General features: G+C 33.2%; 2 protein-coding genes across 5 annotated transcripts; one reads left to right on the top strand and one right to left on the bottom strand.

The window, feature by feature from the left end:
* Positions 1 to 1132: 1132 nt before the first annotated feature.
* LOC105687781 lies at positions 1133 to 14976 on the bottom strand. 3 transcript variants are annotated; one of them, XM_048650668.1, is made up of 9 exons: positions 14839 to 14976; positions 14347 to 14384; positions 14121 to 14255; positions 13275 to 13475; positions 12911 to 13161; positions 11973 to 12179; positions 2038 to 2216; positions 1837 to 1936; positions 1133 to 1426 (listed from the first exon to the last, which is right to left on the bottom strand). In XM_048650668.1, the coding sequence occupies exons 3-9, from the start codon at positions 14131 to 14133 to the stop codon at positions 1403 to 1405; spliced, it is 975 nt and encodes a 324-aa protein (XP_048506625.1). In that variant the 5' UTR covers positions 14134 to 14255; positions 14347 to 14384; positions 14839 to 14976; the 3' UTR covers positions 1133 to 1402. The 3 variants fall into 3 exon arrangements, with proteins under 3 accessions (XP_048506625.1, XP_012259089.2, XP_048506624.1); XM_012403666.3 differs by having other exon boundaries at positions 14347 to 14970; XM_048650667.1 differs by having other exon boundaries at positions 1850 to 1936; positions 14347 to 14970.
* Positions 6740 to 11502, top strand: LOC105687782. 2 transcript variants are annotated; one of them, XM_048650669.1, is made up of 5 exons: positions 6740 to 7097; positions 7153 to 7241; positions 10654 to 10731; positions 10973 to 11045; positions 11136 to 11502. In XM_048650669.1, the coding sequence occupies exons 1-5, from the start codon at positions 6818 to 6820 to the stop codon at positions 11393 to 11395; spliced, it is 780 nt and encodes a 259-aa protein (XP_048506626.1). In that variant the 5' UTR covers positions 6740 to 6817; the 3' UTR covers positions 11396 to 11502. The 2 variants fall into 2 exon arrangements, with proteins under 2 accessions (XP_048506626.1, XP_012259091.1); XM_012403668.3 differs by having other exon boundaries at positions 6749 to 7241.
* Positions 14977 to 15109: the final 133 nt, after the last annotated feature.

Here is a 15109-nt window from a genome sequence, read left to right as displayed (position 1 = left end):
TGGTCCGAAACTTGGTGCCTCATCATGTGCATGCATTCAATCCTTCATGATTATTTCTAATCTGATAGAGCGAGCGATGGATTCTTTGCAGGACTAACTATATGCTTGCCTACGTATTCATTTATTCAATAAATCGTAGATACAAGGGGAAAAGAATAATTTCTAGCTTTAGAACAGCGTGTTCGAAGTTTAGAATTTAGGGCAAAAATTTTTCTGGGTATCAGGAGAACAGGAAACCCGAGGAGGTATTCCGAGACCTGGTGCCTGATAGGGTGCATGCGTTCCACCCTGTTTATTTATTCCTAGTATGGGAGAGAGAGCAACTGATGCATTGCAGGACTGACTGCATGCATGCCTGTGCATTCGATCATTCAATCATGCTTCCACACAAGCCAGAGGAGATAATGCAGAGCTCTAGAATACCGGCCCTGAAAATTGAAAGTTTGCCTAAAAGTGGAGATTTGTATCAGGAGAACAGGAAACCCGAGGAGGTGGTCCGAAACTTGGTGCCTCATCATGTGCATGCATTCAATCCTTCATGATTATTTCTAATCTGATAGAGAGAGCGATGGATTCTTTGCAGGACTAACTATATGCTTGCCTATGTATTTATTTATTCAATGAAGCGTAGATACAAGGGGAAAAGAATAATTTCTAGCTTTAGAACAGCGTCTTCGAAGTTTAGAATTTAGGGCAAAAATTTTTCTGGGTATCAGGAGAACAGGAAACCCGAGGAGGTATTCCGAGACCTGGTGTCTGATAGGGTGCATGCGTTCCACCCTGTTTATTTATTCCTAGTATGGAAGAGAGAGCAACTGATGCATTGCAGGACTGACTGCATGCATGCCTGTGTCTTTGATCGTTCGATCATGCTTTAAACCGGAAGTGATAATGCAGAGCTCTAAAATGCTGGCCCTGAAAATTGAAAGTTTGCTAAAAGGAGGTATTTGTATCAGGAGAACAGGAAACCCGAGGAGGTGGTCCGAGACCCCATGTGCCTCTCATCGTGTGCATTCAATCATGTTTAAACACCCTCAATTTGGGGCTTTCGGTCCAAAAATTAATTTTCATGAAACGATGTCAATGAGTGATGGATGGAAGAGTGTGCTCAATAATAATTAAACAATCAATGTGTGTATAACAGTAAATGTTTATTGATAAATCCTTGGTATAGAGTAAATGATAAATAATAAATTAAAATGCTTGTTATAGATTTCTTTTCGCAAAGTAGTTAGGTAATCTGTGAGACCAATGTATCACAATCTCATGGATAACAAGTTCTTATCTCAATCATGCAGAGGTGTATCATAACTAAATTGTACGCAACAAATTGCTCCACCCATATGATTCCGTAAATGTGTCGAGGAGTATTGTGTTTCAGATATAGGAGCCATAGAAAATACTACATAGGCTGCCGATTTCTCATCTGAAAAATAGAGAAAAAATTATTGGCGAGCAAAGATGACGAAATTGAACCGCATCCCAGATTGAAGAAATTATGATATCTTGATCAGTTTCGAGTTTGGAGAAATTCATCCAATAAATTCGCTTTTCTGATATAACAGGATTTCAGGAAACGTTCCTCAGACCATTTGTGAAATTATTCAATAACCAACCCTTGCAGGAATCTCGTCATTATACAAACTATACACCATATAAAATATATTGAATGTATAATATCTATGCTTAACACTAATTAATTTTTTTAATGTTTTGTCCTATTATTAAAAGGTTCTGATATTTAAATATTTGTTAATCAGATATGATTATTTGTCGAGGTAGCGTGATTCTAAGTAGATAATTTTCCATGAAATCTTTTTAAGTTCAATAACTCACACTAGAAACTTGCCATAGCAGGGCGCAGATTGCCAATAAACTGCAAACGAACTGCAGCAGAAGTTGATAACTAAAAACCGACTCCAAATTCTCGGATAATCTGAAATAAATCGTTGAATCAATTTTTCGGCCACAGAATTAACTGGAAACATCTCTATTATTTGCATTTCAATTGTAACATAATATTTTCTTTACACTCACTTTATTATTGCTTGATGATGTGCAACGTTTTTCTCTACACTTTTTTCCATCCTTTCAGTCAAGTTAATATCCATATAATTTTCTCTAGTTTCCAAGGAATGAGTCTGATTCACAATAATTTCACTCTGGACATGCTTTTTAAGGTACCTCAGATTATGCGAAAGCAATTGAAACTGTACCTAGCAAAATTATATACAAAGAATTTAAATATATAAGAAAAAGTAAAACTCAGAAACGAAGGAAATGATATTTTCATCATGACTATCAATTTATTTTGCTTATTCATTGATCGTATAAAATGCATCAGCAGCATGAGACATCATATCTTGCGGTTTAAACTCGCCATCTTCATTTCGTCGCCATTCAAAATGATCCTAAGATTTCCATATGAATCACATTATACGATTATGATAGCGCGTGCATATAGGTTGTATTATTCGATATAAAGACGTCATAACTGCGTTACAGACAATCCAACGTGTTTATGATGAATAATAATGGATTATTGTAATTTTGAATTTTACTTATATAGCAACGATTCATTTGTTTCTTGAATCAAATTTTACTAATTTTAAATACACCAGACGAAACGAAAGGCAAGAGACTTTTATATCATATATATGTATACAGATAGATACATAATGTGTTATAGGACAGTACACATATCTGTCATCTTCAGGGACGTCAATCCTGATTTATTTTTTATTTTCTCCCTCAAACTCCGCGACATCTAAATCCGAGGTTATCGGCATTACATGACGCATGTATTTGTTTCGAGCATATAACTTTATATTTTATCCATAAATATATATATTGTTTTCCCGCGCCAGAATTTAGACGGGCCTATAAATATATCCTGATCGGCTACGAAAATTCCCTAGGGAATCGAATATAAAATAAAGGACATACGCATTACACATATTGCTGATTCCAGACCAAATGATATGTAAATAGGATGAGTGAATTTTTATGTTTGTCATTATTAATATAGATCTTAACATTATTATTTGGCTAAAAAATACGCACTTTTAAGTGTATCATGAAGGTGACGACCATCGTATCTAAGGCCATAACCATTACTGCGGTATAAGCGATCGACACGACCTGGTATGCGAATGTAAATTCATGAATCGGTGATAATTCTGTTGAAAATGGATACCAAGCGTGAAAAGGCAACCCTCTCACACTACGCTGATGATTATGATTCGCGTCAAATTGTTCGGAAGAAAAATTCTCCGACGTATTTAAATTGTTGATCAATTCAGAATTCATCACCTGCTCGTCGTGTGAAATAAATATTTTTTTCATATATGTTGCACGTTAGCACGTATGTATATAAAACCTGTACAAATTTTTTTTATCTAAAATTGTGATTAGAAATTTTACCTTTTTTGTTCCATAGATCGCCGTCAACGTACTATTCAACATTAAACCGATGACAAATGACGAATAAATGTAATAAAGACATTTTGATTTAAAAACAGCTTTAGTTATTAATTTATTGGCTGAGAAACTGTCTCTTTCTCTGGAGCAGCAGCAGTCGATGTGACGAAATTTTTCTCCCTCGATTTCATCTACCAAACTTTGGGAAGATTGCATCGTAATTTATTTGTTATTAACTATTTATTTATTTGAATGATTTTTTCGTCAACTTTCATTATAGTGTGTCATGATAAAGAAGGAACGAATATTAATTACATGAAAATATATCGCTCACCGCATTAGATCGACTCGTTTGACCATAAAAAGAGCGATTTTGAAAGCCGCCATGGTGTGATTGATCATGTAACTGATATTATCGGTAAGATCGTCTAGATTATTTTCAAGGGGTATAGCTATGCCTTTAGTGACGGTATTCAGAACAACGAAAAATAAGTAAACTCCCCAAAAATAAATCGAGTAAAATAACCGTACGAAGAAATTGAATCTTTTGAAATCCAATGGATGCATTCCGGTAATCAAACAAACATTCAACGGTAATGAAAAATAATCTACCGCAGGTTTTATCGATTTTTTAACCTTCATGATGCCGATAATTATTATCAAAATTGTCACAATTCACAACCCGTACGAAAATGCGTGTACGAAAAATTATAAGTGAACAATGATCACCCGACAGGACTAGAGTGGATATTTATACATCTTCCATGGTAGAAACTTTCTAGACGTGCGAATTTAACGGCTGATACTTTTGAGGAAATTATACCAATCATATTCTCATTCTTCTTATTCTTCTTCTTCCTCTACGGTTCATTTTTCTTCTTATTATATTCGAGAAAGAGAGAATATAGAAATATTTTATTCATGTTCATATGTTCACTGCAGGGTAGGTACATAGAATTCTCTATGGGCTATGATTTTACATCGAATACATGAATGTTTCAACTGGTAGATTATTAAAAACCCCTGTTTAGTCTAGCGAAAGTCTTTTTAAAAATTCAGGACACTTAATCGAATAACGAAAAAAAAAACGAAACCATACGAAAAAAAAAACTCAACAAATAAAAACAGAACAATCGTCCGAAGGAATACAAAGTCTTTATAAGACTGAAAAAATTAAAAATCAAAAGACGAGGGCGCGCTCGCAGACTTAAGCAGCTGCACCTATAAAGGAACGATGGAAAACTTTCAGAGGATTTTCAGTCTGTTTATGAATAATTTTTTAACTCGTCATACATATAATATTATGAACATCATTTCATGAAACAGAGGTCTCTTCGTCCCGAGTAAAAAACGATAATAATTAAGAATTCGAATTTTATTTGAAACACCATCATCTAGAACAAAAATCAATAGAACGAATAAAATATTAAGCAAAACAAGAAGATATAAGAAGATGAAACAATATGGATACTCGCACACAGAACTGAGGTAAGAAATTTTATTCATTTATTTACTTACTATTCCTTCAATTTTTATTATTCTCTTTTACAAAAGGTGTTAGAAAACTTTATACACGAGGGAAAAAAAATAATTATTATTTTAAACTTCACCGTACAGACATAATTCTTTGATGTATAATGAAAATCATATATTTGCAGTGACGCTTATCCGCGATAAAAACGAAACGCAAAAAAAAACGTTGTTCCTACTTTCTTTCTTGTCGATTTTATTATTATTACTGATATTATTATCATCATTATAATTATAATTATTCGTATCATCATTATTAGTATTGTTATTATAATAATTATTATTATTTTTGAAAAGTATCCGTACACGTAGACGACACAGACGGTATAGATATAATGTCCAAAATTATTATATTTTACGTTATAATAAACGATCTGCGTCCGTGTCATCACGTATGGGTATCCATAGGTATATAAGTATGTCTATGGAATAGAAGCGAAATCTTTGTCATTATATTACCTATATTATACATATACATACACGTGATGATAAATTATCGGGATTCTATTCATCAAATAAACCTGATCATGATGTCGTTTTGATCCATCATAATCAGCTTACATTGATTCCCCCACCCTCTTATTCATCATGATTAATATGTAATGATTGCGCAACAACATTAGTTATAAAGGGTTATATATTAAAAGGGGTTATCAATAATTCGACTTTGATTTTCTAAATTTAATAAGTATTAAAATTAATGCTTTAATTCAGAAAAGATAAGGTAGGTGAAAATTCTATGAAGAATATAGGAAAAACAATATAGCCATAGCTCGCCTCCAGGTGTCTGTGATTTTTTTGTTTGTTCGTCGTGCTTCATTGAAAACTGTGATTCTATCTCAAGTAGGGAAAACCGATGTTTTTTTTTTATGATTAAAGGCTGAAAACTTAGCTGTCACACGAAAACGTATACAAATTTGAATTCAATCGGCATATTTTTGTAACAGCATACGAGTTCATCGCATGTATAATATAAAGGAAATGTAAAATGGTGAAAAAAAACGGGTGAAATCAAAATTTTACAATTCTGAAATTGAAGTTTGAAATTGAACAAGAATAAATTAATATAGTGTGAACGACGATTTAACAAACTCATAGCTCAAATAAAAGAACAAACAAACAAAAATTAATAGGTAAAAATAATTCTATGTAACTAACCTAGGTACATTGGAGTCGAAATTTTTTACTTTCGAAAATATATAATATTTATTTCAGTTACGGATATATAAAACTGACCGCGTAAGCATATACTATAATATACACACAGCAGGTTCCGATGGCTTAACGATGTTAGTATGTTACAACTACTCAGGGACTAAAAGCCACCAAGCAATTGTTCTTGTTTTTCCCTTTTTTGAGTTTTTTCTTTGAGTTTTTCTCCTCTTCTCTCTCTCTCTCTTTTTTTTTATTTAGATATCATTTATGAAGTACGTACCCCACGCGTAATAACATCGAGTAAATACACTTCCGGCATTATGGGTATTATGTGTACGCACATTATAACGTTTCTCAGTATACCAAAATAATTCAAATATATTCAAAAAGTATCATAAAGAGAAGCTCATATATGTTCTTTTTTCCATTGTTTGTTTCATGTAAGAAGTAATTTTAAAAGAAATAAATGAAAAAGTTTTTTTTTTTACCGTCGTTTGTGAAAATCTATATTTGTAATCGCCATTTTATAATTCTAATTTGGAAAAGAGATTGGAAAAAAATTAGCGTAAAAAATTTTTAATCGTTTATTCTTTTTTCTAGTCAGTTTCGTTTTTTTTTGGCAATTAGTAGGGGATGAGAATCACATCTCATTCTTGATGCTTGGACATGCAGTAGATTAATTGGCGAAATATTTAGTCAGCGTATATACTACATGACTTGTATGTATGTACACGTACATATACTGTTGTACATAAATTGTATGTATAAATATACAAATGTATATTTTATATATCTATATTTGTATGAAGAGGGCGTGTTCGGGGTTAAAGCGCATGTCAAAATAGTGGAAGTAGGGGATGTAAAAGCAGTTACCGCGGAATTTAACCCGCAAAGGAGAATCAACCGAGCGCCGAAAGTCGACGATAGACGAGATAGAATATCCAAGAAGAAGACCAAGAAGAAGAAGAAGTGTAGTTGGAGAAATTTTATCGGTACAACATATTTCTATTTCGAGTAGTATAATTATTCAGAGGAACGAATTCGCAGGGAATAACCAGTACCCCAATAAATACCATTCGAGGATTCATCAAACGCTGCAGAAGAAGAATATCGTTATGAATACCGAAGCGATTAAGGTATGTGTAATGCATTGTACATAGTATATAATGTATGTACCAACATAAAAATTGAATACCTCCATTAATTAACTAGAAAACTTGTATAAGAATAATTCAAATAATCTGCATTCTATATTGGAATGTTTGTTCCGGCAAAGATTCCAATAGTTAACTCAATATTGTAAAATAGGACAGGTTTATCTTTCGTTCCCAATATCAAAGCTGTCTAATTAATTTTCAAAGTCGCGCGCGAATCTCGATCTTGTAAAATATGTATGCAAAAGGTTTATATTTCTGACTAACTAAGCAGGGCTTTTCGAATATATCCTTGTTCATACATATCATGTCAACAAAACGACGTGATTGAAATGAAAATAACAAAAAAAAAACCGTTATCATTATCTGGAATCAAAATTTATCACACGGAATTTCACAAAACGCAAGAGAAAAAAAATAATTTGACCAAGTTGAGATGAATAATTTTTACACTGAAAACAAATTGTTCTCCCCTCTCGGAGGGAAGAATACAAAAATGCATTTATGAATTCTCGAATCGCTCATTTTGCATGCTGCACATGATGCGAAGCTTTTTCTCGCTGGTTTTTAAAATTTGATTAAAAGGTTTTTCTTTTTGTACTTCAAGTAACGCGTGACTCTCCACGTGTATGGCGGATGTGCAACATGCTTATACGGAAGGCAATGAATGAACGTAATTTTCTCCATACCATTTCAAAACTAGTAGAAAATCTTTTTCTACCTACACAGACTTCAATTGCTTCGAAATAAAGCGAGAATCGTTTTGTCAACTGCACCTTTTGTGGAAATACTTAATAAACCAGACGGACAAGAATAAAAAAGACAACTGTCCCATTGTTAGTACTTTTGAATGAAAAATGGAAAAAATAAATAATTGCGAAGAATAAATTGCTTTAGATGAACCGAGAAAAATTAATAATTGAAATTCACGATTTAGAATATGTATAATTCAATTTTTCCAATACCAATGTAAAGATCCGTGCTGCAGAGACGATACAAGATATCGTTTCGATTTTCACCGCATTTTTTCCTTTTCCTTCTACTGTATATACATACATTTTTTCTTATTCCATCATGTGGAATAATTCCGAATTGTTTCACATGAGATTTGTCGCTTTCATCGGCTTTACGCGTCAAACTCAGCTCCCACCTCCGTGCACCTCCACTAGGTATTGCATATTTTCATGGGGGATATAAATATTAAACAGATTTTATTACATGGTAGAAAGAAGTAAGCTGAATTGATCCTCTTGCGGATGGAGTGCAAAAATATCAGAAGAAAGAAAACAACAATTTATTCGCCTTATATGTTAGTAAGAATCTTCTCAGAAGATTTATTTCTAACGCGCGAACATTCCAAAATAGAAATTAATATACTTTCAAACTTACATATTTATGTATATATTCACGCAAGGATATGTATACATCATGAAAAAAGAGGATATCGTTGGTTCTTCTGTAATTTTTCATCCATAACTTTTCTTATAAATTTGGTTTTATTTCATTTTTTCTAAATAGGTTTCAACAGACTTGCGATCATCATTAATTAACTCTTCCGTTAGCGTACGTCGCACGATTATGTTATTATTTATTATTGCAGGCGTACGTAAGCTTTTATAAAAACTACGACGATTTTTCATTTACTTGGAAAAAAAAGACATAGTGCATATAGAGCAGCTGTTGCAATCGTGTTCATAATAATAACTATAAGCGTTGCATGAATTCAAAATTCAAAAGACGAGTCGGGAAACAATCAGCAATTGCTTGGTTTTTTTTTCCTTTTTCCTTTTCCTTTCTCTTTTTCTTAATATTTCTGTGCCTTTTTTTAGCCTAGCTTCACGTGCACGAAAAATCTCTTTTTAAATGAAGCTTGCATCGTGATTGTTAGAAATTCTTACTGATTAAAAATGTAGTGACAGAAACTCCGCTTCTATATATATGTATTGCATATCCTTAAGAATAAAAATTCTTTGATGTTACCCGTGGGTACGATTTACTATGCTATACACACATACATATACCTAATCTTATACCGGGAACAAAAATGAAAAAAAGGATCATTGGTAACAATAATGACATCAGAAAAGATAAAGTAATCATCTTACCCGGATAATTTCATAACGAACAATTAAAGCGCGTGGTGCGCAACAAATTATTACCCATTTTAACTGCATAAGAGTAGATTATATCGTTTCCTTTCGTCCCATTTCTTAATCTTTTTTTGGCGTGACTCGAAACGATAATCACACCAAGCTTATTATTATCAAGATAGCAAACAAAAATAAATTTTAATTGTTGATCCAACATCATAAAGCCGATATATTACACAGAATCTTCAACCATTTACAATTTTAGATATGCAAAGTACAAACCAAAGAATAAGCGAAAATTTAAAATTTCAAAAAATAAATGAATAAATATATAAAGCCCCAAGAAATTGTTTGCCTAAGGCGAAGTATACAACCTATGCAGAATTGCGGTATTTCAAGTATAACGATATCCTCTAGGGGTGCAACATTATGCATAGGGTTAAAAATTGAACATTATCCAAACCTTCAACTTATGCGATACGGATAAAACAGAACGAAGGGGGGGGAAAAACGGAGAAAAAAAAGTCGCGAAATTGTCTTGGCATACAATTTTCCAACACATGTATATCGAGAAGGGGTAAAAATTACCCAAGCATCACAGGAGCTCTGCTTCATGTATTTGACACATTAACAAGGTGCCGTTTAAAACATGATATTGTGAGATTATTTAAACAAAATGAATAGACGTCAGTGACAACCTTTTATAAAAAGCAATTAAATTTTGTAATCGATATACTGATTCAATATTTCAGCTACATCGTTATATACATTTCATGTAATCTATTCTTATTATATTATAATGGTTTTTTCTTTTTCTTTGCTTATTGTTAGCTTCATTTTTGCTGTACGAAATTTAATCCGTCGAAACCCTTTTTCTAATTTCTAATGGCATACCACGTAAAGCAGCCTGACGTATAGGAAGATACGTGTGACGTGCCCGTAATGTTAACAATATAATAATGACGTGCTAATTATTTGATATGATGTTCTCCCTTGCAGTTGAAATTTTCGATAACGATCTACAATTATCGGAACATCCGATACTACATAAGCTAAACTCATTATTTGTTTCAATACAGCTTATTATGAAAATAATCCTTGAATCGAAACAACGTAGTTAGATAATGCAATGATAATCGTATCTATTAGAATTTTATCTTAAAAGACAATGAACATAAGAAAAGATAAGCAAATAAAAAATAAATAAATTGAATGATAAAAAGAGTTAAAAAAAAAACAATCGTTGTAAAATAATTTTAATGTGGTAACGCAAAAAAAAAATGTGGTTCATTTTCCAATTATAGGTTTCCGGATACATCCGATGTGCTCTAATGATCATTGTTCTTGTGAACGTTGTTAACGCGGCAGTACCGCAGGACAGGGTATGCTATTAAATTAGTTAAATTATAATAAAAGCTTCAATTTTCAATTAATTTACCACTAGCCACCCACCAATTCTACAAGATTTTCCTTTTACTTTTCCAGATTACACCTCGCAATACGCTAACAAGAATAATAATAGTATTTAAAAAAATGATAAAAACAATTCTTTTTAGCGAAACAAACTATCGATTTTTATATAATTACTAATTTTTTATTTGTTTTTGTTTTTTTTCATCACAGATAGATTCCCAGATCCTGGACCCGTTCGTAGTGGACGTGAAAGCGAAGAGACCATTTTGCAATGCATTCACCGGTTAGTTTGGGAAACAGCTTTGATAATAAAGACTCCTGAATGTAACTTCGAAAAATCCGCACGTTGATTGTTCTTTTCTAATTTTTCAAGGTTGCGGACGGAAGCGCAGTTCTCCGGGCGTAGGACAAAATTTTCAGGCATCTTTCGGTGCGGTCGCTGGTGGAAGTGAAGGTATGAAAATTGTACGACTTCCGCTTCCCCTTTACCGTGCCCTACTTCGTGCAGCGTCTCAAGAAATGAATAATCAAATTGATCAATCAACCGGTGATTATAGACTTCAAGATGTTCCGATTCAAGAATTCGAAATACCCGCGCAAAAACTTGGCGCTCGCGATCAGTACGAAAGTTAATTTATCTCCGTTTAAAAATTATACAAAACAAAAAAAACAACAAAAAAAAAACAAAAAATGAAACCAACAGACAAAAACAACAAAACATACCTATACGTACATATACATACATATTATCGAGACGATTATAATTAATATACGAATGTAATAAATGAAGATAAAAAAACTGTATAAGTGTCTAACTGTACCTGTTCAAAGATTAAGAAAAATGATATGTATAATTAATTAAAACCGATTCTGTTATGAGAATTGATTAATGTCTGAGTTTCAGAATTATTTTAATCATCGATTGTTGATACTTCGTTGCATATGTAGATAGATTTTTTGTGTTCTTCTAGTCATTGTATTAATTGATATAACATAATTCCGTTGCCAACGAAATCTGTATAACGATTATATGAGATATACGTATGTATTTATTATAAATAAAATTATTATTTCGCGTTATTCAATATATCTACGTTATTACCTTCTTCTTCCAAAATAAACAGACAAAATTTTCCAACAATAATCAAAGGAAAACGGTTAATTTAACGACTAAATCACCCTCCCAAATATACATTCTGTGATTACTCGCCATGTGTGATTGTGAATATCGTTCATGGTTGTTGTCTGGCAGTATAAAACTCAGAGGAAAACCAATTCCAACGCCTTCAGGGTTGTCGGTATTCATACCCTGCAGGATCATCGGCCGCCTCCAAGGAAGGGAATTCCTCGAAAGCGAAGGATCCGATATTCGGGAACTTAAATCTTGACGATCCGCTTCCATTGAGTGATCCAAAATCTGGTAAATGATAATATCAATATATAATAAATTTTTATCATATGATATGATATGATTTTTCAAATACCAAAATCTATATCGTTATTGTATATGTGTACGTATTATTTCTCGGGTTGAAATCTGGTGGAGAAAGGTTGATAAGGGAATCGCGGATAAAACTTGAGATCGTGATCAATTTCTAGATAGCAGTAGTTATAGATACGAGCACGTAAGAAGGTCAGCATCAGCTCATTCGGGAATAACCCTTTTCGTCCACTTGACGGTCCGTATGCCCCAGTATCACAATCTTATCTGCCTTAAAAAATGTATTATCTTCAAAGTGAAATCAATCCCACGCGTTCAAATTGGCCCATTCAATTTCCTTTGAACTACGATAAGATCTGTACATTTTAATACGGAATTCATTCGCATATATCGCATCCCCGAAAATACAAGGAAGCCCATAATCATCATCGATAATAAAAGAATTAAAATGACGATGACAATAGGTAATAATAATAATAACAACAATAACAATAATAATAACAAGAAGAAGAAGAGTAAGAATAATGGTAATCATAAAGAAGCAAATAAACAAAATGAAAGAAAGATAGACAATGTTAAAACCTCTGTATTAACATTTATTCCCGTGATATTCTATTGTAGGAGAAGTTTTCTCGTTCCTGTTATTTTTTGAACGACGAAGAGATAATAATATCATAACGGTCAAGAGCGGGAGAAATTCTCTTTACCTCTATTCGGTGCTTCAGAGAAAATGGCCATTCAAGTGTCGAGTCAAATGGTCCACGAGTTACTCCAGCTCCAATGTTGACGAATGTAACATCGCCTTGTTCGTCCCTTGGGGTCACTTTAACGTACATCGCGTACCCACCAGGACCAACCGTGAAGGTAGAACTGCGTTCAAACCTCCCAGATTCCCAGCGAGACGTTTTTTCAACGAAATTGTCAATACGCAAAAAGTAGGCGAATACTCTTGCTGTACCTGCACGTAAACGAATACCAAAAAAAATCGATATCAATCGAAAACTTATAAGATAATACAATAATATTATTGTAGGCATAATAATTATACATATTGTATATCTCTGATTATACCTAACGGCATGTTTATGTAATGTATCGTTCCGTTTAATCTTTCGATTTCATCGTGCCTAGGATCAATAATTGCAGTGGAATGAGATGTTTTTGATATCTCATTTTTTTTCCTCATAACCAGGTAGTCCAGCTTGTGGTTTATATTATCGAATTCGCGTTTCAGTAAACTTTCCAATTGCTGGAAACGCTTTTCTACAGTTTCTGTAATCAAATATAAATAAAAAAATATATCAAATAAAAGCTTCCGGATTATCCACTAAGTATAACAAACAAAAATCTCTTCCGGACAACGGTATTTAGACCTTATTCATGCGTATACACATGGGCATGAGACTAATAATTAACCACCGGATAAAAACATGCAGAGTATACTTTTACTTGTAATGCATATTAGCTGGAAGGTCATTGAATTAATACTATTCTGAAGAATGAAAGTAGATATAGTAATAATGATAATAATGACAATTGCACTATAAACTTGCACATAAATACGAAGCATAGATCATGACTGTTTTTCGTAAGCTACTACTACTATAACAACAATAAAATTCCTCCTGCCACATGACGTGGTAAATTGTTCTAAAAACTTTAGATATATGCCTCAACTATATGTCTTCCTATTTTGCAAGAATATTATGACGAAGGGTAAGAATATAAAAATCTGGCGTTTCCAACGCGTCCCGTCCAAGATTCGGAAAACTATTTCTCAACTGCAGTTCTTTTTCTTTCCTTTGATATTTTGTATCGGCCGAATTGTATCCACTAATTATTTCAACCAGTGGAAATTGACGACAATGTTTAATTCATTTTGAATTAATTATTTTAAATTAATTGCAAGGAACAGACCTGCGCTGCACATCCCTGTAAGCACTCTCGTAACAGTCGCCTGTGCATTTGCAACCAATTCTTCGGTGCTGATTTTGCAAGTTGCATGTTGCGTTTCAGTTACCGCGCCAGTGATATTGTTGGTGGATATTTTAACTGTAAATTACACAGAATTAAAAAAATCTCCAATAAGCAATGGTTTTTTTTCAGTAAGCCAGCCGAATGTTGCCAATTATCCGTTACTCACAATCATGTTGCGATAATTGATCCGCATGAGCACAGAAACTGTGAAAATGATGATTTATTACAGCGAAAAAATATAAGAAAATTATATAAGTCACGGATAAACTCTGCATTTTTAATACTGCTGTTCTCAACACCTTTAGGGTGTATGTTGAAATGTAGAAGCTACGGAATGGGACGGACCAAAATAGATCAAGTTGGTTGATTTGATTTCTCATATTATGCTTTAAAGCAGCTTAACTCGACGTCCTCTTTTTCAATATTTCTAACTAGTTGCGTCAAACATTGCAAAAATCCTATGTTTATGATAAAGAATAGGAACTTCAAACTGGTACTAAGCATAGGTCGATCTGCCAAGGACCGATAATAGAATAAAATAGCACCTGTAATTTGGGTATCATAATTGTTCTACAAATAAATCAATCATCTACAATTTTTGAATCACAATCGAATTCTGGGATCGAATCTGATTAATGAGATGGACTTTGAAATTTACCCCGCGTGCTACAGCTGTATACACACACGGAGGATGTTGAGCAGACGACGAGAAAGTCATAACCTGGGAGTGAAATCTTGTTGCTACAGGGTTTCAAATATTTTCTCTGCAACGCGATTCGCTAAAAAGTCAAGATGATCTAAATTTGGCTTGTCATCGTTGATAAGCAATCGAATATACGACGCCGATTGATCATTATCACGACTGTGGAGAATGCTCGCGAATATATCAAATCAATTTGAATATAAAAGCGATGTTTCTCGCACGGTTA

This window comes from Athalia rosae, chromosome 2, assembly GCF_917208135.1.
Source record: "Athalia rosae chromosome 2, iyAthRosa1.1, whole genome shotgun sequence".
NCBI lineage: Eukaryota > Metazoa > Arthropoda > Insecta > Hymenoptera > Athaliidae > Athalia > Athalia rosae.
This window is presented reverse-complemented; position numbering and strand designations above follow the sequence as displayed.

Coding starts and splice junctions, on each gene's coding strand:
- LOC105687782 (XM_048650669.1), top strand. CDS start 6,818: ATGACTTGTATGTATGTACACGTACATATACTGTTGTACATAAATTGT. Junction 10,732..10,972: donor CGGCAGTACCGCAGGACAGG/GTATGCTATTAA, acceptor TTTTCATCACAG/ATAGATTCCCAGATCCTGGA. Junction 11,046..11,135: donor ATTTTGCAATGCATTCACCG/GTTAGTTTGGGA, acceptor TAATTTTTCAAG/GTTGCGGACGGAAGCGCAGT.
- LOC105687781 (XM_012403666.3), bottom strand. CDS start 14,560: ATGAGAAATCAAATCAACCAACTTGATCTATTTTGGTCCGTCCCATTC. Junction 2,217..11,972: donor GATATTCACAATCACACATG/GCGAGTAATCAC, acceptor TAATTTTGCTAG/GTACAGTTTCAATTGCTTTC. Junction 1,937..2,037: donor CATCATCAAGCAATAATAAA/GTGAGTGTAAAG, acceptor GATTTATTTCAG/ATTATCCGAGAATTTGGAGT.